Source organism: Mauremys reevesii, linkage group 7 (genome assembly GCF_016161935.1).
Source record: "Mauremys reevesii isolate NIE-2019 linkage group 7, ASM1616193v1, whole genome shotgun sequence".
In the NCBI taxonomy this organism is placed as follows: domain Eukaryota; kingdom Metazoa; phylum Chordata; order Testudines; family Geoemydidae; genus Mauremys; species Mauremys reevesii.
The window spans coordinates 3,816,817-3,844,440 of NC_052629.1; the positions used below are offsets into that span (position 1 = coordinate 3,816,817).

The following is a 27,624-nucleotide window of genomic DNA, read 5'->3' on the forward strand; positions in this document are numbered from 1 at the left end:
AGAAAACCCTGAAGATTTCCTAAATGGTGGTTCACGTCTTTTCCTAAGGCCACTGTGGAATGTGGTAAGTGGGCTCCTGCCTTCTGGAATCAGTTTTTCTGAAGCTATTCTCCAATGATTCAGAACTTGACCTACCTACCCATCGTGAATTTATGCATGTTGAGGATTTTGGGCAAGATGAATAATTCCTTGTGATAAATGGAAGGATGTTCGCCTTGATAATAAATGAACTACAGAGAACTGCCATATGTAATATGCTATAAAGTCAGTGCCTTCTAAGAGCAGAGACTTCAGACTCTTTCTGTATATGTATTTGGCACCAGGAAGCATGTCTTTATGGAGAGAAAAAAATGGAGGGGACATCTACTTTCCAGCGTCTTGATGGGTTGCAAGAGCTTATAACCCTACAGGCAGCTCCTGGGTTGGAAAGCAGCTTTAACTTTTGGATAGACAAATTGCCCTAAAAACTTTGATATCAAAGTGTGAGCTACTTTATGACAAGCCTGTGAACATTATTCACTGTTGAGATGCACTTGTTTAAGTCCAAGTCTAGGATGAGCTGCATGTAATCCAGTGGAGATGGAATGCCTGGTTTCCAAGTTGATCCACCTCCCTTGTCACCATTACTAGAATTCTGTCAATACTCAGAGTAAGCTGAAAAGGGTAAAATGCCCACAAGAAAGCTAGGAGAGTACCTTGTTTAGGAATTGCTGCTCAACAGCCAAGCTACCCAGTGTCGGTAGTTGAGGCGGTATGCAAGAACAGACCATGGGACAGGAGAGGCTGTCTGCAGAGGAGGAACGGTTACATCTCTTCATTCAACTAGCTGAGAACCATGTATTTTTGGCTAATCTGGGGTGATGAGAACGACCACTGATTGCTTCTTCAGTTTTGATCTTCTGAATTACTCATTCTAGCAGTTGCATGAGGGGCAGGAGAGGGGTGTCAGAACTATTTATCAGAATCCCACATGCCTGAATCATGTGACCAGGAAAGTGCCCTGGGGCACGTCCTGTAGGGCCCCTGAGGATGGGGCTCTGATGACATCAAGATGAATTCCTCGATGCTGTAAGTCTGGCTGCTGCCACTACTAACATCAGAACATCCTGAGGGCAGAAGACAGACTAAAAAGTAATGCTTTTGTACTTGTGGGGATTTCTGCAGCTGAACCAAAATTAAAGAGTCTGATAGAGACATGCAGATAAGCTTCTCCCATAACTACCAGTGTCAATAGGTTTGATGGAGAGACTGCAGTTATAGCAGAAACTAGAGTCTCCTTCTTGAACTTTGCCTTCATCTACCTGTGCAGTTTCCTGAGGTCTAAGACAGCTCAAACTCTTCATAATCTGTTCTTTACTGTGGAGTGTTGTCAGTAGCTACAGATGTGGTGCTCTGCTCCTGTTCGATGATGATAACAGTCGGCTGCGTGCGTGTTCCCTCTGTGTGCTGCCCCGGCTCTGCGCAGATAGCTGACACAGCAGACTCGAGAGAACCCCCAAAGACCACAGACTCTAGTAAGGTACGAAGGAACCCGAGCCAGGTTTATTTTCAAACGAAGCACAGTAATAGTTTCCTATAGACTCTACAGGACATACTACGAATATGTGCCCCCGGCAATGGACACGGATCAGTCAATGGCGGGACACTCCACTGCCCCCTAGGCTGGACAAAGATGCACACTCCAGCTCCTCCTTTTATACAGTTACAAGACAGATTACTCATCCCTACTGACGTATTGAGGTACAGCCCCTTGACTCATTGGGGGCTGTCTCCTTCTTTGATCATATTGTTTCGAACAGATCTATCCATCAGGCTGTCCTTTTGACCCTGCCTTTAAGATGCACCTGCTTCTAGCAACCCTCTTCTCGCCAACGGGGCCTGTCTCTGGCTCACAGCCCAGCTTTTGCTTAGCAATGCCTGGAAGTACTTTGGTTCAGGCTTCAAGCCTCAGACTGGGCCTCTGACACAAAAGTTTGTTTCAGGGCCTCATCTTACAACATGGAGAATATAGATTACAGCCTTGAGCATCTTTTATCATGAAAGACAGGCTTTAAGGCCCTTAACTATAGAAGTGAAAGGTCTCCTTCAGTCGGTTTAGTATTTCTCTGGGTCTAAAGAAGGAATGAAGAGCATGGAGGAGCTCCAGAGAACATCTATGCTGTACAGACTCCTGTATCCACATGTCTGAAGTCAACAGTATCCACATGATAGATGAGATATTCCACCCTTAGGCCTGTTTCAGGACAGAACCACCCCTGCTGAGGGTCTCTAGAGAAGCCTGCTGCTAATGGTGGAAGGGTCACAAGGGAATGGAAATCCTAATTTGCTGTCCAGAGTCAGAGTCCCTTCCCCAGCATAAGGTTCTATGGAATGGGAGCAGGTGTGGCAGAGCTCCCTAACCCTTCTATGACTCCTGACAGAAGGAGCACCTACTGGTCTTCCACTTGCTCTGTTTAGCCTACTCTGCCTTGATTGGGAGGGAAGAGGAGAAAAAATAAGTTTGGCATGTGGTCCTACTAGACAGACTGGTACAAGAAATTTGATCTCCTCAAAGGGATAGCAGGGATGGGAAAACGGAAGACAGCTTTCTGTTGCCCCTAAAATAAGATTTAAGACACTAGGATCCTAAAGAATAAGGCAGGAGTGTCAAGGTCCTATTCTGTTTGTAGTGCCAGGAAGATGAAAAGAAAGAAGTGGCATGGCCAAGCCCCGGAACCCCACAATGTCTGAAACGTCAGACGTGCATCTGAAATATTTCAGATTGGAGAACAGATCAGGATCCAGAAAGAGAGGGTGATTTATGTTTAAAATTAGAAACTGATCTAGTAGATTCAGAATCTTGGGTGTTCTAACTGTATGAAGTTTGCATCACATTTGGTCCCCAAATAAACTAATCATGAATACAATTGTATAATCTAACCTAGGAGAAGTGGAAAATAGCAATGATCTTACCTGAAACAGCCACTTTAAAACTGGTATGGGGCACTGTGTACAACTATAAGCACAACTGAGGAAACCCTGAGTTGTTAAAGAAAGCTGCTGTGTTACTTCTGATCTGTGAAAATAGTAAGAAAGAGAACAGGAATCAATTTGGTGATAAAATTGATATCTTCAAAACCATAAAAACATTTTTTCCCCCCCAAGATCTCACTTAACAAGAATTTGAGTTTATGAAACCTCCATTACAGATATTCTTTTCACTATATTCCTGATGAATACAAGTTGTAGGCCATGTCTACGCTACTGAGTTAAGTCACCTTAAGTTTTGTCAACGATCATAAGTTGCTTTAACAACATTGGTGGAGCATGTCCACGCAACGTTACTTGTGTCAGCTGAGCATATCCACAGTCACTGCATTGTGGATAGCTATTCCACTGTGCAACTCACCACCCTTTGTCACCCTCTGCTGCTGGGAGCTCTGGAAATGGATCGCAGTGCATCATGGGGACGTGCTCGCCATCCTGTGATGCAATTCTTTCCGTCCCATCATTCCATGGGCTTCCTACTTCGTTTCACACCATTTTTCAATAGCCCTTGTAAACTGTGTGCCCACCACCTGTTCCTGACAGCATGGATCGTCAGCTGTTGACTACTGTGGTGATGAGCATTACAAACACAATGCAGCTGGTCCTGCAGTATTTCATGAGCTGCAGAAGACTGAATCGGTGATGCCTGCCCTGCAGTCTGCCATGGAAACAAATTATTCAAGATTGCTGCTGGCATTCATGGAACAGCTTGCCACGGTGGACTGTCAGTACTGGGCTCGGGAAACAAGCACTGAGATCGCTTCATGATGCGTATATGGGATGACAAGCAGTGGCTGCAGAACTTTCAGATGCGTAAAGCAACCTTCTTGGAACCGTGCGCGGAGCTCACCCCAGACAGAGGCACAAGGACACCAGAATGAGAGCTGCCTTCACTTTGGGGGAAAAAAAAAAAAAAAGAGTGGGAATTGCTGTACGGAAGCTGGCAACTCCAGACTGCTACCGGTCAGTCGCAAATCAGTTTGGAGTTGGAAAGTCCACCATGGGTGCTGCGGTGATGCAAGTGTGCAGGGCCATTAATTGCCTCCAGCTATGAAGGACTGTGACTATCGGTAATGTCCAGGAAATAATTGATGGCTTTGCGGCAATGAGATTCCCTAGCTGCGATGGGGTGATAGATGGAATGCATATCCCAGTTTTGATCCCTGACCATCTTGCAACAGAGTACATCAACCAAAAGGGCGACTTCTCCATGGTCTTGCAGGTGTTTTAAAGCACTACTTTTTAAACAGTGTACTAGCTCTATGAATAAAGAAACAAAATTCTAAGACTAATTTGGAGTTTATTTTTATAACCAAATATATGCACTGCTAAGCTGGATCAAACCAGTGGCCCCTCTAGTCCAGTACCCTGCCTCTGAAAGTAGGTACTACCAGTTCCTTTAGTGGAAAAACAGAAGAAACTTTATAGTTAACACTTCTGAAATAAGCCCACAGATGAAGTGTCTTCCTAATTAGATACTGGCTTATACCTTGAAGCATGTATGTTTTTACCCCTTCTAAGCAACCATCTAATATAACCATGTATGTTTTTATCATCAGTGTCTAATTTGCTGAATCATTGGCCTCAATTATAACAACTTGTGGTAAGAGTGTCACAGGTTAATTATGCATAGTAGTATTTCCTTATTAGTTTTATTCCTGTGGAATTACAATCCTATTGAATTTTTGTTCCTATATTACGAGAAAGAACGAAAACTAGATGCTCTTATTTATCCTATGTCCAAATCATCATTTTGTATGCCTTCTCTAAACTGAAAGTGCCAATCACCTCAGTCTCTATTCTGGAAATGGTTTCATAAAATTAAAGATTGATAACTACTTGCATTCCAATATTTTCCTACAGTGGTTAAAAGCCAAACACCACAGCATCATAAAAACCAAGAGATTCTGGAGGTGAAACTGACTAACTTAAAAAAAGAATAAAAAAAAGCAGCATAGTCTAATTTCCCGCCCAAGCTAAGAGAAATGCAAAAGGAAAATTAAAAACTGAATAGTGAAATGTTCGAATTTTAAAATGGAGTTTTGATCTTTATGGAACTATCAAAGGGACATAGTGTCAGCTGTGGCTTCTGTGATGTGTATGAAACCATTTAAAATATGAGGAAATTTTGCTCTTGTGGGTTACACAGGCATACAAAGGATCTTAGTTCTACGATTAAGCCTTGATAACAGGGATAGGGATGTCAGATTGTAACTTTTTTTTAGGTCTCTATTAATTTTATCCTCTGATGGTAGGTGAAGAGAAATCACTTCTGTTTATTTCCCCAAAAGGGAATGAAGAGAAGCTGCTGGAGCCTTGGTTTCCCACCCCTTCCTCTGGAAGGCAGTATGGTCCAGTGGATAGAGAACTGGATTAGGAGTCAGAAGAATTGGGTTCTTTTTGCAGCTGATGTGTTATGTGACCTAAGACAGGCCACTTCACCTCTTTGTGCCTCTATTTCCCTTAAAACGGGGCTTGTTTTGTCTCTCGAGATGTCAAGCTCTTCTTGGCATGGACTGTCCCCTATTAGATCTTTGTGCAGTGCTTGACACAACTGGGTGTCAGATCCAGTTGGGGCCTCTAAACGCTAATGTAAAACAAATAAAGAATAAAGTGCCATCTCCCTGTAAGGGAAGGAGGATGAAAGAAGTTTGCCATGACTGACTCACCATTTCTTCCAAATTTTCTCATGAGAAGACAGCCATAGGCCTAAATCGGTTCTAGGGTTTTTGTCAATGAGACTCAACTAGTTCTGATGGGCTGCGTGATTAGATACGCGAAGGATTCTAGGTTTCATGTCATCCCAAAACATAATGATTAAGTTGTAAAAACTTTTGTTTAAATCCTCCTTAGCATGGAAATCTTTTTACAAATGTGTGCAACACGTACTACAGCTCAGAGTTCATTTTATGAGACCCTATCTTCTTGGTCTTGCCATACCCAAGCAGATAACTTTCTTCATTCATTATATTGTATTTTTCAGTTCTGCCTTAGCAAACTGTCAAGCTTGTGAAAGATTCCATGGGCCAAGGATTCCAAGAGCCAACAGAAACAGGGGGAAGTCCTCCATCTTGAACCCTTCTTCATCCATGCTAATGAAAAATGGAGGAGGGTTGTTCCATGAGCCTTGAGGAGGTGTGACTGGGTTTATAAAACCCTCACTGGACAGGCAGGGTTAAGGAGCAACTCTGGGCTCAGGAGGCTCTGCACCTCCACCTGTGCCCAGCATCCTTGGGTCGGAGATGGGTTTGAAAAGGCAGCCAGACAGCACAGTTGGGGCTGGCAAGCCACGGAGAAGGATAGACTCTAGGACCTCCAGGGAAGGAGGTGACTCAACACCACACCAAGTCAAGGAACAGAGGAGCCACAGCACCCTAGCAGCCAGAGAATGGGACTAGAGCAGGAAGCCCAGAAGTCAGCACTCCCCAGGGACTGCCAGCAAGGATGCAGAGGGAGGTAGGAAGTGACCCAGGGAAGCTGGCTTGAGGTTGATACAAGGCACTACCAGATGAGTGAAGCCAAACCAACCTCCTGGGCCCTGGATCAGAACCCAGCGAAGTGGGAGGGCCTAGGGTTCCCTACCCCATCTGAGAACTGCACCAAGGTAGGGCTGCCACTTGGGAACTTTGCCCATGAGGTGGAGCTGCCACCTGGAGCCCTAACCACTAGGCGGGAGACCCAGGTTTCCACCTACAGGGGGAAACAGCAAAGCCTCCTTTCGAGCAGCAGTACAATTGTTTTGTAAAGCCCTCTGGGAAAACCTCAGTTCCAAATAAAGGGGTTAGCACTGTTTTCCAAGTTAAAGCAGAACTCATTTTTACTCTTCAGAAAGAGTTAGCCATTATGACAGACTTCCAAATAAAGGGCAACATAGAAAAAAAAGATATCCTTACCTAAAAATAAGTTTTTCTATAGGATTTTGAGGGATGAAACCAGAATTCCTCAAATCAAGGTTATGCTGATTGAAGATTTTCCCAGAATTTGATAAGTGAAATATTTCTTCTCCAGGATGATAATCAGGAATGGCATCAGATACCACCGAAAACCTCTTTATAAATGCCCTGTAATACACACAATTGTTCTTGTGAACTTAGATAATTGGTACTTTCCGTCTAAGACAGATGTATCCTGGGCTGATGAACATTTCAGTCTTAAACTGAAAAACCTCTTTAGCCTAGATTCAATACAGTTATTGCCAAGTAATTATGTAGGACCCTGAAGACAAAGGAGGAGCTTGTATTTTAAAAAACAAAGAGGTAGCAGGGATAGGTTACAGCAGCCACTTAAATCAGGGGTTCTCTACCTTTTTCTTTCCAAGTCACCCCCAACGTGATATAAAAACTCCATGGCCCACCTGTGCCACAACAACTGTTTTTTTTGCATATAAAAAGCAATTGCCCAGGGCCCCACGCCACAGGGGGCCCCACAAAGCTAAGTTGCTGAGGCTTCGGCTTTAGCCCCGGATGTCGGGGCTCAGAGCCCAGGGCTTTGGCTTTCTGTCCTGGGCCCCAGTAAGTCTGTCAGCCCTGCTTGGTAGACCCCCTGAAACCTGCTTGTGGCCCCCTGGGAGGCCCAGACCCCTGGTTGAGAACCACTGACATAAATAACATTACACTGAGTATGCGTGCCCATGTGGGAGACTAAAGAAACTAAAGAACAGATTTAGGTGATATTAAAGAGGGAAAAACCTGTGTTCTTCTGACAGATCTCCATCTTCATCAGAGTTTCCTTGCTCTTCCTCTCCAGATGCCAAATTTAGTCCAATTTCCTGTATGTCTTCCTGTAGTTGCTTCTCTAGGTCATCTACCCTGCGGTGGCGGCAAGAGCAGAACACTGTATTATTGCTAGTCCATTTTTACAACAAACAAGTATATTCCATTGTAGATTAGAGTTCAGATCTTGGATTAAAGCATAATGTGAAGCACATTATAATGTGATAAAACTTCCTGAATATACTCTTCTGAGTCTATCAGTTTAAAACAAAAATTTGATGAAGATTGCTATAGCTGTATGATCCTATTTGTAAATGATAAAGAAATTCTTACTGGCAGGTAAAAGATCAATGGGAAGAATACTCTTTTTCTATTACTTTAATCAGCTTTTAAATTTACTTCTAAGATCAAGCTCGTTACTAGCTAGATTGTCAATAGTACCCCCTCCCATCATTACAAATGGGCATCAATACACATTCCAGCCGATGCCTTTTGCCTTAAGGACATCTTGGAAGGATGCTAATTGACTGCATCAACCAAACTGGCTGTTGTGATCCTAGTAGGCAGCAAGAAAGATTTTAGAGTCTGACAGGCCTACCTCTATAAGAGCAACCAGCTCAGAAGAAGCTACAGTAAAAAGTCTATGCAAGTAATTGTATTTCATGCCTGCCTATATGGCTTTGATAGGAACTGGAATGAGACTAAGGACAAGTAAACACATCACAAAAGCCACAACTAACACTATGTCCCTTTACTGACAGTCTCATTAACACACATTCAGTGGTCCCTCTAGGTACAGACTGAGGCACATTGGCAGCAGTAACCAAATCTTAACTTGCCACTGCTCATGCTATGCCAGTTCTGGGAGGAATAAAGAACCTATGATTCCACAAGCAAGTTTAGCATTTTTCACAAGTATTATTAGATTTAGCTTAAAATAATAAACATGATAACCTTTTGGATTCTTCCTTCTCCTTCAAGAGATGCTCTAGGCTGTTCACATAAGACACTCGACTCATAACAGGAATCTTAGAAAGCTGTAATGAAGTAGTATGAAATTTTTATTTTATTTTTTATAAATAGGGAAAACAGTCTTCTTGAGAAGATTCACGGCTAGACATAATTTAATCCATCTGCTCGAGAAGATATATTATATGAATTTGCACTTAGAAACATACGGGGGATCCTGAAAAATAAAATCTAAGCCTAAGAGCCCCAATTGACAGATTACACAACCAACTGTAAAGAGTAGAAACATTTTCTCTCTGACAGACAGCACGGACCAGCAGATGAAACATTGGTCTTACCATCTCAGATCTTAGTTCTGTTTTCAGCTCTACTACAAGCTTCCTATGGTGACACTGGGCAAAAAAAAAATCACAACCTCTCTAAGCCTCATTTAACCGATATGTCAAATGCGTGTCAGATACTGCAGTGAAAAGCACCATATAAAAGTTAAACAAATGCACTTGGTCCCTTCTTAAGGAAGCGATACCAGATTTTACCAAATAAGGGCTGAAGAGAATTAAGGCTAGTCAATAGAATAGAGGAGTCTAAAACACTGGGCACAGGGTTCAGAGTCAGGTGGGTCCAATCACAGAAGCTCAAAGGAACATTTTGGTGGGGAATGAAGCAGGGTTTTTTTTTGTTTTTTTTGTTTTTTTTAATACCAGATCCTGCATTTGATTAGCATTTAGAAATTCAGCCTGAGATAGCTTTAGCACAATTCAGGAGCCTCTCTTTTTTTCTTCTGATTTTTGTTCTATATTGTGTGCGCGCCCTTTTTAAAAAAAATAAATAAAACAGGAGACTATCCCACAAAAGATACGGTCATGGCAATTCTTGAGTAACATACTATTTATCAGAAATGTTCATTTAATTCTACAGACACACACTAGGAAAGATGTTTGCAGTAAATGTATGCGACCAAACATCTGATCTAGTATGTGCCTCTAATTAATGGTCATTACATGTATTATATTTGTGTTTTTTCAGGAAACAAGGCAAACAGCACTCCCCCACTATTTCAAGAGTTAGAAACAGAATACATTTTTATGTAATCATGATAGTCAAAGTTGTCTTATAAATAAGGTTTTAAAAAATCAGCTGTTTTCAAGGTAATTAGCCTTCTGTTAGGAGCACTACATTAGGAAAGTCTTACACTAGAAGTGCTTAAAGTTAACCCTCCTTTATATTTTATTATAAAATTTTAAATTTAAAAAAAGCAGCTTTTTTGCCAGGCTGTGCTACTGAACAAATTTGTAAAGTGCTAACCTTAAATTATCCCCGTAATACCCATGTAAATTGTAAGATGGGGTTCATCCTAACGGACAGACTGAGGAAAAAATGAGAAGTGACTGCAGGACGAGTCCTGGCCCCTCCTGCAAGTTGTCAAGTATTCCCAGCTTCTTTGAAATTTAGGCTCCCTCAATAGGATGGTCTTATACACTTCAAAGAACATGTCATGCTCACAGGTCAACCTCCTGAGCCTTTAGAGCTCACTAACAACCCAAGTTCCCTCTAAGCTGTGTGGCCGCTCAGCAGCCTATTAAGCACTGCACAGCTGCTCAGGGCTGCGGTGGGAAGAGATGCCTCTCCCCCAGTCCCAGACCTGCCATGGCTGGGGGAGAGGTGCCCCTCCCCAGGCCCCAACCCCGCCCCCTCCCCAGGCCCCAACCCAGCCCTGGATCTGCCACAGCTGGGAAGGGGAGAGGTGCCTCTCCCGCCCAACCCAGGCACTGCTGCGGGGAGAGCGAGCTGCGGGGAGTCCTCTCTCCCCACTGTAGTCCGGGGCAGACTGCACCCCAAACCCCTGATCCCCAGCCCCACCCCCAGCCAGAGCCATCACCCCCCACATCCCAACCCTCTGCTCCAGCCCTGAGCCCCCTCCCACACTCCAAACCCCTCAGCCCCACTCCCGCAACATGAATTTTGTTACATTCACCAATATGGCACACATCACCTCCATATTGGTGCATATAAGAAAATTCAATTCCACACATGCGTTGGAAAAATTAGAGGGAACACCGCAACGACTTTTAAATTCATCAAGGTGGATGAACTTCTTGAGACAGGGAAACATCTTACTCAGCAGCCAGCCCCAACAAATATTGAACTCCCAAAAGAATTGAAGTTGACCAAGGAAGGATCTTGCCATATTCAAGACAATATGAAAACGTAAAGCCTATTTCTAGTTTTAACAGGAAGGGTAAGTGGAAAACAAGGTTCCTGAAACCTCTAATATGCTCAAGTGGAAGAGAGCCGAAGGAACTTATTTACTTTACGTAATCTCCGCAAATGCTCAGATAGCATAGGTATAATACACGATAGAAGGATGTTATAGGATCAGAACTGACTACCCAGTTTTACAGCCAGACACAAGACTTTAGAAGAGATTCTTCTTTTATAGGAAACACTGAAGTGTCAGAAGAAACAAACACTGACAAATTTGACTCAGATGAAAAAAATTTTTAGCCACTTACAGGAAGTTTGGGTGATGGAGTCAAGCTGTCCTGTGAAAGATCTTTGAGACAAGCTTCCTTTGGAGTTCCAACATGTGGTTTTGAACTTGAGGACAGAATATCTTGTAGTGGCAAGAGCATTTCTTCTTCATCGCTGTCCAGATTATAGTCAAAACTCTCATCTTCACTATCAGAACTGTTGCTTAATTTTCTATTCAACACAGAAGTTATGTTGGAGCTTTCAATGTTCAACTCATTTGAAATCTGTGAAGAACTAGTGCTATTAGCTGAACATCCATCTTCAAAATACAGTGAACGTGCAACAACTTTGCCAATCTTTACTGAAAATACAGGCTTCTCAAAAATTTCCACTGAAGGCAAGTTAGAATTATCTTTTGAAGTCTTTACAGTGTTCTCTTTTGATTTAGTAAAATTCTTGAGAGAATCTGAGCGAAGCTGTACATTATCTTTACAAAGGACAGGTTCAGTCTGTCTCACTCCGTCTCGCTCTTTCTTAGTTTCCAATACCTGAGAAGAACTAGCACTTTGAATGGGGGAAGAAGAATGTAGGCATTTCATTTCTTCTGTGCACACTGTGTTTGACTGAGTTTTAGTTAATTCATGGAGATAAGTCTTTACAGTAGCATTTTCCTGAGAAAGAGATGTTGGCTTTTCTAAGAGGAAATGTGAGCGGGTTGCTTGCAACTGATTTTCTTTGGTATCTGCAACACAGACTTGGTCATTTTTATTAGTACGGTGTCCAGAATATAAAGGTGATAATTCCTCATATGTGGGTTTATCTTTTTCCTTTTTGTGGCTTATGTCAAAATATTCCTGTGAATGAGACAAGTCTTCTCTACGTGACATAGCAGCATCTGCTCGTTGCAGAACACCATCACCTGGAGACTCTAGTACATGTTTAATGAATTCAGACTTTCTAGTTTTGCATTTTTCAAATGACCTGCTGAAATGAGGTTCATTCAAAGTTTGTGCCACGGGGTTTCCTGAACTTTTTGAATCCATATTCATAGATATCCTTTGTCTTTTTCCAGTAAAGTCTTTTTGTTTGGACAGTCCTGAAGAAATTTTTGAGTTTAGGCAGAATGACTGGTTTTTCCATACATTAACAGCCTTTTCAGATGACCATCTTGAAATAACTGAAGAAGAAACTTTAGGTTTTGAAACCTGCTTTGATTGAGATGAATCATCTGTGGAAAAAGTTTGAAAAAAGTTTCATATTTTGTAAAAATTTCAGTGTATCACGTGAAACTGTCTCAACATTCTTTTAAGAAGTACTAGACAACTGTTAGTTCCTCATTAATTACATAACTGACAAAATGTTTGGGCACAAACAGCAACTCTCTCACTTAGTCCACAGTATTCAGGCTAAGACCAGTTATCTTTAGTTGAGATTATACAGGTATGTCACTACTTGTAGCTAATTTGGCAACGAACTAAGAACAGTTTCTTTTAAGAAAGGAGCTCAGTAGCATATTGGGGCACCTGCTCCACATGCTAGAATTAAAATATGTTGGACTGATCGTAGCTCAGACTAAGGGAAGAGGGATCATGTCTGAGAACAGAGGAAAGTTTCCATAAGTCTGAAGTAGTTTATTTCAAATACATTTATTTATATCTGGGTTTCTGAAAACTGATTTTGAAAACAGAATTAGAAGTTTGACAGTAACTAACACACTTAACAGATCCCATTCCCTTTTGGATAAAGATTCTCTTAAAATATAGGTACTGATCTTCTGGGTCCTGGACCAATTCCAACTTTCTAATTAGACATTATCACCTCTAGCAGCCGGGGGGGGGGGCGGGGGGGGGGAGCACACGGGAAGAGAGAAGAGAAGAGAAGAGATTAGAAAACGCTACCATATATAAAGCTATTTGCTGGTAAGTCCATCCAACTTCAAAAGAGATCCAAGGATGTCTTCTTCTAAAGCTAAGTTGGACACGAGACAGAGAGCTGGGCAAAAGCACTGTTATTTTGTAAACTGGTGCTCTAACATGCACTGTGTATTTTGCTATATTTTGATATTTAGTAAACAGACTCAATATCTCACATTGTCAACTATGCATTAATTTTGTGATGTTCACTTTTTAGCTAAGTATGAATCTGTGCACTTTAAAAAACAGATCAAGTGATGTGACCTATGCACAAAGTGAATGAAATTATCCTCTTATTTATTCTAATTAAGGCTACATTTTAGTCATGGGTATTTTTAGCAAAAGTCAGGGAAAGGTCATGGGCAGTAAACAAAAATTCATGGCCCGTGACCTGTCCATCACTTTTACTGTATACCCCCTAACTAAAACTTGGGCAGGGGGCCACGGGCTCCATGCTTGCTGTGTTATGGCATCTGCACAGTTCACCCAGGAAAAAAAAAGACACAAAACGGTTGTCTGCTGTTGCTTTCACGGAGGGAGGGGTGGGGCTGTACCCAGAACTACCTGCGACAATGTTTTTTGCCCCATCAAGCATTGGGATCTCAACCCAGAATTCCAATGGGCAGGGGAGACCGCGGGAACTATGGGATAGCTACCCACAGTGCAACGCTCCGGAAGTCGACGCTAGCCTCGGTACATGGACGCACACTGCCGAATTAATGTGCTTAGTATGGCCGCATGCACTCGACTTTTACAGAAACTGATTTTTGGAAACAGACTGTATAAATTGGAATAATCCCGTAGTGTAGACATACTCTTAATTACCTCTGCCCCGATATAACGCTGCCCTCGGGAGCCAAAAAAATCTTACCGCATTATAGGTGAAACCGCGTTATATTGAACTTGCTTTGATCCACTGGAGTGCGCAACTCTGCCCCCCTGGAGCACTGCTTTACCGCGTTATATCCGAATTCATGTTATATCAAGTCGCGTTATATCGGGGTAGAGGTGTATACACTGCATTTTAATATTTTCATCAACTCCAAGTCATTTTTAAACTTTGCCACAACAGACCAAACCATTGCAATGCATAATTATATATATATTTGTGGTAAAGTTTCAGGTTTAGTTTCTTAGTTACTGATGAGCCTCTATGAAATTATGAGAATCTCAATTCATCTTCATGCATATACAAGGAGTATTCAAACTTCAAAAGGAATCTAGCCATTGTCATTTATTAATCATTAAAATGAGGTAACCGGTTTGCGCCAACTAATTCTACATCATTAGCACTGTTGTTTCTACCTGAGGCAGTCTCCCATGAAGCAGAGCTTGATCTTTTTCTTAAGAGACATCCATTGCCCTGTTAATAAGATTAAAAAAAAAAAAAGTTACTTGTTTGAGCTTGACAGTGTTTTTAAACAGGGCTCATTGGTTGGTGAAATAAAAGCCATATTAAATTTTAGAAAAAAACACACCAATGCCATTTCCATTTATTTAAAACTACTTTTTGTTTCTGTTGACTGTAAGGTTCACATCTAACTCGGGTTCTCAAACCTCATTACACCACGACCCCCTTCTGACAACAAAAATTACTACATGACCCCAGGAGGGGGAACCAAAGCCTGGGCGTGCACAAGCCCTGCCACTCCAGGTAGGGGGACAAAGCCCTAGCCCAAGGGCTTCAGCCCTGGGCCCCACCGCCCAGAGCTAAAGCCGAAGCCAGAGCCCCACCCCACCGCCCAGGGATGAAGCCCCAGCAAGTCTAACACCAGCACTGGTGACCCTATTAAAATGGGGTCATGACCACTTTGGTCCCCACCCAGTCTGAGAACTGCTGCCTTCATTCTGAAGTTGTAAATACCCAAAAAGTGGCATACAGGGAGAGAGGATCACTGCTTCACCTAAAATTACCTTGTCAAAACAAGTTTGTTTTTTTAAATAAAATGCCATCAGTTATATCAATATACTTCACTTTATACTATTTTTGCATATTTGTACTGGTTTCCAGCATCAGTACATCTGCCTTTGCATTTAAGTTTACCACTGGGAGAGGGACTGCAATTTCCAGCAAAGCACTGTGTTTGCACTGAAAATCGAGAATGAAAGCAGACCACTGCTGTCAGGAAGAGAGCTAATGTCCCTTCCTATTGCTCAATGGTTACGACTTAAGGTTATGAATTATCAGATGGGTCCTTAAGATTTGGTGTCTTAAAGTAAACTTATACCTAGCTTGGGTAGTCTTCTGTTTTGAGCAGGTAATTTTTAAGCTAGTTATTTCTGACTAACCTAAAAATAGCTATTAATCAGTTTATCAATGCTTTGCCTAAGACGACAATACTATGTAATCACATTCACCTAAAATATTGGTCAGGTTTGGCCCTTATTGACACTTGCAGACATACCTGGTTTGATATACCTGTTCCTAAGAATACCTTTACTGGACTGAAGGGCTGCAGTTTAGACTGTTCCATTCTTTGTCTTGTCTGCTCTTCTTCTTTGCAGTAAGTTTCCAGTGGTAACCAATATTGAGACTCACCAGGGCTGTACTGGAACTTTGCGGAATGCCCGGCTTTTTGGCACAAAGGCTTATTGTTCACATTACCATGACTTCTGGCATAGTTTTTTAAGATGTCAGCTTTTGATGTTGAAACCCATTTGCTGGCATCTGAACTGGCCTCCTCTAGATCCATACAGTCAGTCCGCTGTTCCCTACCATTTTCATAAAACAAGGGTGTTCTTGTTTTAATTGGACACTTTTCATTCCTCCCAGGTTCTCTCTTACTGGTCGTATCCTTTTTTGTCAAGGAATAGTTGGGAGGGCCTCCAGACATAAAGAGTTTTCGAACCACAACCTTCGGATACTTTGTGCTTAGCACCAGGCATGCTCTATTGTTCTCTACAACTTTTGGACTGTTGTTTTTCTCTCTGTTAGCTCCTCTCAATAAGTCATCCATTACAGGACTCTTGTTTGGTGATTGGACTGGAATCTTTTCCCTTCTAGTTTTCTTCTGAGATGATATTTTCTTTTCAAATCGTTCTGTACGTATGACCGACAGTTCAACATCCCCTTTTTTTACATTTCTTTTGTCTGGAGAACACAATACAATTCTGTCTTTATTGCCAAATTTAAAGAGATACAAAATATAAAAAATTAATTATGCATAATTTAGTCATCACACTATTACAAAGAGAAATAAAGACGTTTTTAGACACAAAATATGAAGTAACAATGCAGTAACCTACTGTCAAATAAAGAAAAGATATAACCTGAATTAAGGACATCTGGTTAATATGGCAGTGAAAACACAGCAACTCAGCTTTTAACTCTGTTTGGCAGCTTGAGATAAAGCCTCTGTGGGAATGTGGGGCTGAACTCAAGCGGTGAACCCAAGTTAAAAACTAATTTGGATTAGCAGCTTGAGTTCAACGCCATGCTCCTAGAGACTAACTCAACCTGCTAATCAGAGTTAAAAACTGAGTTGCTGTCTCTTTACTGCTAGTTTAGTTAACTAACCCAAATTAATAACAACCTTTTTTGCAAAGCATAGATATACCTGCAGACTCCATCTTTCTCTCTCACCAGCCAAACAGACTATTAAGCAATTCAATGTTCACTTGCACTATGTAAATTATTTCAAACAGTATTTTCATGCCCAAGACACAAAAATGAAACTGATCAGCAACATTTCGTACACATCTGGTTATACAGCTAAGGTCTTCTATAGATTAGAAGTTTCACAACTGGAAATAAGGTGAGTTAGATTTCTGCACTTGAATAATTTAAGAAAACTCATGTACAAAAGATCTTTCATAACAATGATTAACTTACCTTGTTTTGGAGCTGGTTTGAAGAAATCTGTAATAGACTGATTTCTGAAAAGTAAACAGAAGTATTGTATCCTAAATATATAGTTTTCATGATATCAGTGCTGCTGTAGGAAATACTGATAAAACTGAAATCCTGTAATATTTTACCCATTTGTTACAGAAAAGTTTGTAAGGGTTAAAACTAAGTTCCAATAGCTGTCTGTCCAGTATAAAGCCTTGAAAAAACAAGCAGATGACAGAATTCCTTTTCCCACTCCGAATGGTATGAGAAACTATAAAAAGTACTAAGCTAAGTTCTCTGTAAGCCCCAACCTAGCCTGGCCCCCAACCTACCGCAGCCAGGGCAGCCCCCCAACCCCAACTATGCCGGGGCCTGGGCGGGGCAGCACAGCCTGGCCCCAGTCTGGACTTGTCATGGGGCACCCCTCCCCGAAACCAGCTGGACCTGCAGGGGCCAGGGGAGGGGCACCTATCCTGCAGCCCCAGCCCCAGAGCTGCAACAGCAGGGAGAGGTGCTTTCTCTTCCCCCACCCCCGCCCAGGTGCTGCTGTGGGGAGGGGAGAAGAGTCCTCTCTCCCCACCATAGCCCCCTGCTGCACCCCAAACCCTTCAGACCCGTCCCCACCTCAGAGCCCGCACCCCCAGCCGGAGCCCTCACATCCCTGGACCCCAACCCTGAGCCCCCTCCCACACACCGAACCCCTTGGCCCCACCCCCACAACATGGATTTTGTTATGTGCACTGATATGAAGGTGATGTGCCACACATCACGTCCATAATGGTGCACATAACAAAATTCATTCCGCACATGGGTGGGAAAAATGAGAGGGAACCCTGGTAGTAAGGGGTCATTTTTTACGGGTGAGATTTTTCAAAGCTGATATGGGGATTTAACCACACTGCTTCTGTAGTAAGATGAGGCCCTGAAACAAACTCTTGTATCAAAGGCCCAGTCTAAGGCCTGAAACAACATAATCAAAGGAGGAGACAGCACCCTAATGAGTCAAGGGGCTGTACCTCAATACGTCAGTAGGGATGAGTTATCTGTCCTCTAACTGCATAAAAATAGGCCCCAGAGTGCACATCTTTGTCTGGCCTAGGGGGCAGTGGAAAGTCTCACCACTGACTGAGCCGGTCCATTGCCAGAGGGTACAAATTCGTAGTATGTCTTGTAGAGTCTACAGCAGGGGTAGGCAACCTGTGGCACGCATGCCAAAGGTGGCACGCAAGCTGATTTTCAGTGGCACTCATACTGCACTGGTCCTAGCCACTGGTCGGGGGGGGGGGGGGAAGGCTCTGCATTTTAATTTAATTTTAAATGAAGCTTCTTAAACATTTTAAAACCTAATTTACTTTACATACAACAATAGTTTAGTTATAAATTATAGACTTATAGAAAGACCTTCTAAAAACATTATATTGTATTACTGGCGTGCGAAACCTTAAATTAGAGTGAATACATGAAGACTCAGCACAGCACTTCTGAAAGGTTGCTGACCCCTGGTCTACGGGAAACTATTACTGTGCTTTGTTTGACAATAAACCTGGCTCGGGCTCCTTCATACCTTACTAGAGTCTGTGGTCTTTGGGGGTTCTCTCAAGTCAGCTATCTGCGCAGAACTGGGGCAGCGCACAGCGGGAACACGCACGCAGCCGACTGTTATCGTTGAACAAGAGCAGAGCACCACCACGCCACTGACAACAGCTTCCATTAATTTCGACTGAACCTGTGTGGCTAAAACCCCTGCATTCGACTCTGAAAACCTCAATCAACCGGTCTTGTTGATCAAGCTCTGGAGATAGGTATAGTTTTTAAAACATCCCTGATTTACAACAATTGCAACCTCCTCCTCTCTGAACACAATGCCTTCTCTCTTTGTTATCCAATAATCACATCTATCTGAATGCCCCTATCTGAATCCCTCCACTGACTCCACTCTTCCAACACATCCCCTTCAAGCTTCTCATCATACCATTCAAGACCTTTACACTTCACTCTACAAGCTCCTCCCCACTTCTCTCTTTAGTATAACTACACTCAATTTACTCTTTTTGAGTCTAGCATGACCTAGAACAGCCACACTGTAAAGCAACACTAGAGATGCTGTGATGCCCTATTTCTACTGTAAAATGATCAACACCCCACACAACACAACTTTCAAGATCCATTGATCCTACACGTGCGTAGCACAATATGTGGTGTTCCTCATCCAATGCACTAAATACCCCAACAGCAACTATGTGGGTGAAACCAGACAATCACTACGCTGTCAAATGTACTCACACAGGAAAATGATAAGAGACAAAAACACTACATCACATGTGGGTGAACGCTTTTCACAAAGCGATCACCATCTCTGACCTATCGTCAAAGGAAACCAGCACAACGCTTTCAAAAGAAAGCCTGGGAGCTTAAATTAAAAATTTTGCTAGACACTAAAAATAATGGACTCAATAGACACACTGGATTGATGGCTTATTACAACAACCTATAATCCACTAACAAGCCCCCCCCCCCCCGCACCGCCTTCTTTTCCTCCCTATAACTGGAGGGGTGGTAATGGGCCATTTCACCTTGAATATACACACACAAAACCATGTACAGGAAAGCTTCTCCCATCGATGTAACTACTGCCTCTCAGGGAGGTGGATTAACTACACCAACCATCGGCACAAGAGCATCTTCACTTAAGCGCTACAGCGACCCATCTCAGACTCAGACTTTAAAGCCATCGTGATCATCTAATCTGACCTCCTGCACATTGCAGGCCATAAAGCCTCACACACCTATTTCTGTCATAGACCACTAACCTCTGGCTGAGCTACTGAAGTCCTCAAGCCATGATTTAAAGACTTCAAGTGACAGAGAATCCACCATGTACACTAGTTTAAACCTGCAACTGATCCATGCCCCATGCTACACAGGAAGGAGAAAAAACCCCTAGGGTCTCTCCTGACCCGGGGGAAAATTCCTTCCCAATCCCAAATATGGCAATCAGATAGACCCTAAACATGTGGACAAGACCCACCAGCCAGACACATGGGAAAGAATTCTCAGTCGCAACTCAGAGCCCTCTGTGACGGGTTGGATCACAGAAACCCCTTGGGAGCCGGCACCCGATGGGCCAAGACTACTTCTGCCCCCTGCTTTCCCTGCCAGCTCAGGACTCCCGCACCCTGTCTTGCTGAGCCGGACACTCCTGTCTGCGCCAACACAGACCCAGTGTCTGAATTACTTGTCCAAAGCTGCAGGTTTACCTGAAAACAGCTCACAAAAGTGTGCTTGTCTTTAGCACTCAGATGCCCAACTCCCAAAGGGGTCTAAACCCAAATAAATCGTTTTACCCTGTATAAATCTTATGCAGGGTAAACTCATAAATTGTTCGCCCTCTATAATGCTGATAGAGAGATATGCAGCTGTTTGCTCCCCCAGGTATTAATACATACTCTGAGTTAATTAAGAAGTAAAAAGTGATTTTATTAAATACAGGAATTAGGATTTAAGTGATTCCAAGTAGTAACAAACAGAACAAAGTAAGTCACCAAGCAAAATGCACAAATCTATGTCTAATCAAACTAAATACAGATAAGATCCTCACCAGTTCCAGAATGCTTCCTTTTTCAGGGTATGGCTACACTTGCGAGTTGCAGCGCTGGTGGAGGCTTTCCAGTGCTGCAATTAGTAAGTGGCCACACCTGCAGGGCACTTCCAGCGCTGCAACTCCCTGGCTGCAGCGCTGGCCATACACCTCACTCAGCATGGGGAATAAGGATTGCAGTGCTGGTGCTGCAGCGCTGGTCATCAAGTGTGGCCACACACCAGCGCTGTTATTGGCCTCCAGGGTATAAGGGTGTATCCCAGAATGCTTTTAACTGAATTACTCCCTTTGTTTTGTTATGCAGCCTCTCTTTGTTTTGTTGTGAACCTCCGGAGGAGCTCCGTTGCTACCAGAGCTGCTTATCAGCTCCTGTTTGCTGTGATCAATCTGTAAACAATCAAATGAGATCTGCCTCCCTGCGTGATTCACAGGGGTTGAGTGTTTGCATTTTGCTTGACCAGCAGCGAGAAAAGGAGTCATTCACAGGGGTTGAGTGTTTGCTTTGCTTGAGAGAAACGGGGGGAGGGGGTAGAGAGGGGAAAGAGAGTATGTTGGATGCAGGCTGTTTGCAGTTAACAGTAAGGGGGTGGGAAAATTTTCTGATTTTGCACAGTGTCAGTTCCAAAAATCCACTCTCTCTTCCCCCCCCCCCGGTCCCTGTCACAATGCCCCACACCCCCCTCTTTTGAAAAGCACGTTGCTGCCACTTGAATGCTGGGATAGCTGCCCATAATTCATCACTCCCAAAAGCGCTGCAAATGCTGCAAATGTGGCCACACTGCAGCGCTGGTAGCTGAGAGTGTGGCCACACACCAGCGCTGGCCCTGCACAGCTGGACGACCAGCGCTGCAACTACCAGCGCTGCAGATTTGTAACTGTAGCCATAGCCACAGACTAATCTCCTTTTAGCCTGGGTCCAGCAATCACTCACACCCCCTGTAGTTACTGTCCTTTGTTCCAGTTTCCTTCAAGTATCCTGAGGGGTGGAGAGACTCCTCCTTTAGCCAGCTGAAGACAAAATGGAGGGGTCTCCCGGGGGTTTAAATAGACTCTCTTGTGGGTCGAGACCCCCTCCTCACCTTGTGTAGAATCCAGTCACAAAATGGAGGTTCAGAATCACCTGGGCAAGTCACATGCCCATGCATGACTCAGGACTTGCAGGTAGCAGCCATTACCCACATGCTACCTTGAACATCCTCAGGTAGACTTCTTACGTGGATTGGAGTCTTCCAAGCTCTTTTATCCATTAAGTGCTTCGGGATTGAGCACTTCATTTGCACATTCCTTTCCCAAGAAGTGACCAAATGTTCTAACTAAGGCTACTTAGAAATCAAGCGATTATACAGCCAATGTTCATAACTTTGAACACACAAATGGTGCCTGCATACAACTAAGATGAACATAACCAGTAGATCATAACCTTCACAGAGATATGTTACATGGCATATGTAGCAAAACCCTATTCCAGTTATACCACACATACATTTATGAGCACCTCGCCATAAGCCTTATGGGATACCCTGTCACACCTTCCCCATCTTGTGTCCCATCACCGGCCATTGGAGATATCTGCTGCTAGCAGTCGCAGATGGGTCACATGCCACTGTAGGCAGTCTCAACATACCATCCCCTTCATACACTTATCAAGGTCAGTCAGGAAGCCAGTTAGGTTTTTTGCCCCCACTGCTCCCCTTGGGAGGCTGTTCCAGAACTTCACTTCTCTGATGGTTAGAAACCTTTGCCTAATGGCAAGCCTAAACTTATTGATGGGCAGTTTATATTCACTTGTTTGTGTGTCTACATTGGCGACTTAACTTACATAACTCCTCTCCCCCCTGGTATTTATCCCTGACAGCAATCATACCTCCCCCTCAGCCTTCTTTTGGTTAAGCTAATCAAGCAAAGCTCTTTGAGTCTCCTCTCATAAGGTAGGTTTTCCATTACTCAGTTCATCCTACTAGCCCTTCTCTGCACCTGTTCCAGTTTGAATTAATCTTTCTTCAACATGGAAGACCAGAATTGCACAGAATATTCTAGATGAGATCTCACCAGTGCCTTGTATAATGGTACTAATACTTCTCTATCTCTACTGGAAATACCTCGCCTGATGCATCCTAGGACTGCATTAGCCTTTTTCAAGGCTGTATCACATGGGCATAGTCATCCTGTGATCAACCAATACACCCAGGTTTTTCTCCTTCTGTCTCTTCCAAATGATAGGTCCACAGCTTACAGCAAAAATTCTTGTTGTTAGTCTCTAAGTGAATGACCTTGCACTCTGCACTATTACATTTTCATCCCATTACTATTACTCCACTTTTCAAAGTCCTACAGATCTTCTTGTACGATATTCTGGTCCTCTTCCGTACTTACAATACCTCCCAACTTTGTTTCATTTGCAAATTGTATTAGCACACTCCCACTTTTTGTGCCAAGGTCATTAATAAAAATGTTAATGAAGATTTGTCCCAAGACCAATCCCTAAGGAACTCCATTAGTAACTTCCCTCCAGCCTGACAGTTCACCTTTCAGTATGACCTATTGTAGTCTCACCTTTAGTCAGTTCCTTATCCACCTTTCAATTTTCATATTAATTCCCATCATCAATAATTTCCCACGTGGAACTGTATCAGATACAGCATTTTAAGTGTAGACCCCGCCCTGAGGGCTTGCCTTCATGTACAGCACTACAGCTTAGCTGCACCACTTTACTGACGACGCTACTACACTGATGGGAGAAGCTCTCCCATCAGTGTAGTTAATTCACCTCTCCAACAGGCGGTAGCTATGTTGATAGGAGAAGCTCTCCCACTGACATAGCGCTATCTACACAGGGGGTTACGTCGGTATAATTATATCGCTCAGGGGTGTGGATTTTTCAGATCCCTGAGTAACATAGGTATACCGATATAGATCTATAGTGTAGTCCTGGCCTGAATAAGTTTCCCAGACCCAAAGAAGAGTTCTGAGCAACCTCAAAAACTAGTAAAAAGAACAGGAGTACTTGTGGCACGTTAGAGACTAACAAATTTATTTCAGCATGAGCTTTCATGAGCTACAGCTCACTTGTTCAGATGCATCCAAAGAAGTGAGCTGTAGCTCACGAAAGCTCATGCTGAAATAAATTTGTTAGTCTCTAACGTGCCACAAGTACTCCTGTTCCTTTTGCGGATACAGACTAACATGGCTGCTACTCTGAAATCTCTCAAAAACTAGTCTATTTCACCAACAGAAGCTGGTCCTATAAAAGATATTACCTCACTCACCTTGAGTCTATCTGACCAGGTACACATTCAAGGGGAATCTCTTTGCCAAATGTACGCACCCTTTCCCTCAAAAGCAAACTTTTGGGCACTGCTGCTGTTTAACATTTAAGTGCAGCAACAGCAATCCAAAATGAATTACTGTATATACTCGTTCATAAGCCGAATTTTTTTTAGTAAAAAAGGGAAGCACCAGAGAAGGGGGTCGGCTTATAAACAGGTATAGAGAGGGAGAGATGGGACACCGCCCCTCCCCCAGACAGAGAAAGCAAGGAGAGGTAGCACAGCCAGCAGAGACAGAAGGGAAGAGGCAGGGCCAGAGTCTCTCCACTTTTGGCCACGCTGCTCTCCCCCCAGCCTCCAAAGCAGCTGCAGCTCTAGAGCAGGCTGCGGCCCGGCCCGCCGGAGCAGGCTGCGGCCAGGTCAGAGACATCCTCCCCTGGCCCTCCCCAGATAAGGTGGGAAGGGATGGGATGGGGAGAGTGTGGGGGTCCCAGGCTAGGGGTGGGGTCATGTTGGAGGTGATCACAGGGGTTACTCCCCTGACTCCCAGCTTCTCCCCCTCAAAAAATTTCCCCACCAGTTGTTGTCCCAGCCCGTCAAGGTAAGCAGCTGGCATGCCGAGACACTTTGTTTACTTAGGTTTACCTCCGTGCCTGCGGATACTCGAGGTAAACAAACCCTCTCGGACCACCAGCAGCTTATCCTGATGGCCCAGGAGTCAAAGTTTGCTGACCCGTGAATTATAGGGTGGCTTATGAACGGGTTATAAAAATTTTCCATTTTTACTTATCCGTCTTGGGGGGGGGGGGAGGCTTATAAATGAACCGGCTTATGATTGAGTATATATGGTATATATAAGAAGCTGACAAAACCAAAAACAAACGACCTTCAAGAGGATAGATAAAAACTCTACCATTTTCTCTAGAGGTCACACCAAATCAATCAGTATCACCTCCATCTTCTGTGGATTGTGCTTAGCCAGGCAGCCCTTTTTCAGACCCCAAACTCAGTTAGACAGTACAGAAGCAGGAAGACTCCCCTTTTGGATCAGATGACATAAAACTCAATGTCAGTGCAGTGATGAGAGCGAGTTGCTTTGGCTGCATTAATTACCCAAATACCTATCTATCAAAAGGGGTAACAATTAAATCTTGTGAAAACCCACACAAGAGAGACTCAAGATAGTTAAGTTGGCCAGCTCTAACTTCTGCGTCCTTTCAGAAAGGAGCCAGTCAAGTAACGTTATCTACCCTGATCAAGGATTAAATCCTTTAATTGAAACAGAAATCTCTGCCACTAACCAGGAAAATATGATAAGTAAAACAAGAAGCAGTGTGGTCTAATGGATAGAACAATGGATTAGATTCAGTAGAACTGGCTTCCTAGCCCAGCCTTGAAGCAAATACTCACCAGCAACTACACAACTGAAACACTAACCCAGGAACCAATCCCTGCAACAAACCGCATTGCCAACTCTGTCCGCATATCTATTCAAGGGACACCATCATAGGACCTAACCACATCAGCCACACCATCAGGGGCTTGTTCACCTGCACATCTACCCATGTGATATATGCCATCATGTGCCAGCAATGCCCCTCTGCCATGTACACTGGCCAAACCGGACAGTCTCTAGGCAAAAGAATAAATGGACACAAATCAGACCTCAAGAATTGTAACATTCTAAAACCAATAGAAGAGCACTTCAATCTCCTTGGACATTCAATAAGAGACTTAAAAGCGGCAATTCTTCAACAAAAAACTTCAAAAACAGACTTCAATGAGAAACTGCAGAACTAGAATTAATTTGCAAACTTGACACCATCAAATCAGGCCAGAATAAAGACTAGGAGTGGCTGGGTCACTACAAAAATATAATTTTCCCTCCGTTGATACTCACATCTTTCAGAGTAGCAGCCGTGTTAGTCTGTATCCGCAAAAAGAACAGGAGTACTTGTGGCACCTTAAAGACTAACAAATTTATTTTAGCATGAGCTTTCGTGAGCTACAGCTCACTTCTTTGGATGTCAACTGTTCACATCTTCTTGTCAACTGTTGAGAATGGGCCACATCTACCATGATTGAATTGGCCTCATCATCGCTACAAAAAGTAATTTTCCCTCTGTTGATATTCACCCCTTCTTGTCAACTGTTGTAGATAAATCTCTGTATTAAGCATCTTCACATAACTTTCATATAATTTTGTATTATGCTTCTTCGTATAGCCCTGTATTAAGCTATTTTCATACAATTTTGTACCAAGTCCTTTGATATAGGAACTTTGTATCAGATCCCTATGTAGAAAAACTTATAGGAAACTTAGGGTATGGCTACACTTGCAAGTTGCAGTGCTGGTGGAGGCTTTCCAGCGCTACAATTAGTAAGTGGCCACACCTGCAGGGCACTTCCAGCGCTGCAACTCCCTGGCTGCAGTGCTGGCCGTACACCTTGCCCAGCATGGGGAATAAGGATTGCAGTGCTGGTGCTGCACACACCAGCGCTGTGATTGGCCTCCAGGGTATAAGGATGTATCCCAGAATGCTTTTATAAATTACTCTCTTTGTTTTGTTATGCAGCCTCTCTTTGTTTTGTTGTGAACTCCGGTAGCTCCGTTGATCCCGAAGCTGCTTATCTACAAACACAGCTCCTGTTTGCTGTGATCAATCAAATGAGATAACGAGGCAGGCAGGGAGTGAGTGTTTGCTTGACAGAAACGGGACAGAGGGAGTCCGTTGGCTGCAGGCTGTTTGCAGTTAAGAGTTAAGGGTAAGGGATTGGGAACATGTTCTGATTTTTCAGGGCAGGAAGGTAACACAGTGTTGGCTCCAAAAATCCACTCTCTCTCTCTCACCCGCTCCCTGTCACACTATGCCCCACCCCACCCGCCTCTTTTGAAAAGCACGTTGCTGCCACTTGAACGCTGGGATAGCTGCCCATAATGCATCACTCCCAACAGCGCTGCAAATGCTGCAAATCTGGCCACACACCAGCGCTGGTAGCTGTGAGTGTGGCCACACACCAGTGCTGGCCCTGCACAGCTGGATGACCAGCGCTGCAACTACCAGCGCTGCAGATTTGTAAGTGTAGCCATACCCTTAGTGTTAAGCCTTGGTATAATGTTATAGCCTCTAAGGATAGTTAAAGTAGAAGAAAAATGTCTTTTTGCTAGGAGTAGAATAAGATCTTCCCCCCAACTCCCTTAATCAATTGCCCTGTTGAATGAACGAGGTGTGAATGAGCAAGGTGTGGAAGGCAGCACCTCCAGACAGTTGCAACCCTTGGAGAGGGGCTGGAAGCCAGACCCAAGGACAATAAAACCTGTCAAGTGGGCTCGTTAAAGAAGAACAGACATATTGATGACCGTAGAAGCAAGCACCTTCTTTTGGAAACACTCTCTTTGCAGCATTGGGACAACACCCAGAAGAAAGCAGGACAAAGGACCAACCGACACAGATTTTGAATCTGGTACAGATTTGCATAAGAGGGAAGCTACTATAAATGTGAGGTGTCTTGCAGAGGACTCCGGGTCTCATCTTGTCAACATGGGAGCATCAATCTGGATCAGCAGAAGCCCAGTTCCACCCCCTCCCCCATCTAACTCACCTGGCCAGTGCAGTTAGGGGGAGCAACTAATATTGTGTGTGCGCGCATGCATAAGTGTAATATATATATATCATATGTATATGATAGTGTTAATTAATACATGTATTACTAATAAATGTGGTGTTCTGCCTTATCTCCCCTGAAAAGATCCTGTACAGTACTTTAAGTACAACACATTCACCATAATTGAATTGGCCTCCTTACCATTGACCCCCCCACTCAGAAAGGCGAC

General features: G+C 43.4%; 1 protein-coding gene across 2 annotated transcripts in view; it reads right to left on the reverse strand.

Moving 5' to 3' along the window:
- SLF2 (SMC5-SMC6 complex localization factor 2) overlaps window positions 1-27,624 on the reverse strand; it is a 55,394-nt gene that overhangs the window by 22,463 nt on the left and 5,307 nt on the right. The window contains exons 2-9 of one of the 2 annotated variants that reach the window (XM_039481085.1): window positions 16,926-16,969; window positions 15,499-16,184; window positions 14,399-14,456; window positions 11,222-12,408; window positions 8,694-8,776; window positions 7,716-7,835; window positions 6,921-7,088; window positions 2,953-3,055 (exon numbers count right to left, since the gene is read on the reverse strand). In XM_039481085.1, the coding sequence (XP_039337019.1) occupies window positions 2,953-3,055; window positions 6,921-7,088; window positions 7,716-7,835; window positions 8,694-8,776; window positions 11,222-12,408; window positions 14,399-14,456; window positions 15,499-16,184; window positions 16,926-16,969 (2,449 nt within the window). Of the gene's footprint in view, window positions 1-2,952; window positions 3,056-6,920; window positions 7,089-7,715; window positions 7,836-8,693; window positions 8,777-11,221; window positions 12,409-14,398; window positions 14,457-15,498; window positions 16,209-16,925; window positions 16,970-27,624 lie in introns of both variants that reach the window. The other variant, XM_039481084.1, reaches the window with a different exon arrangement.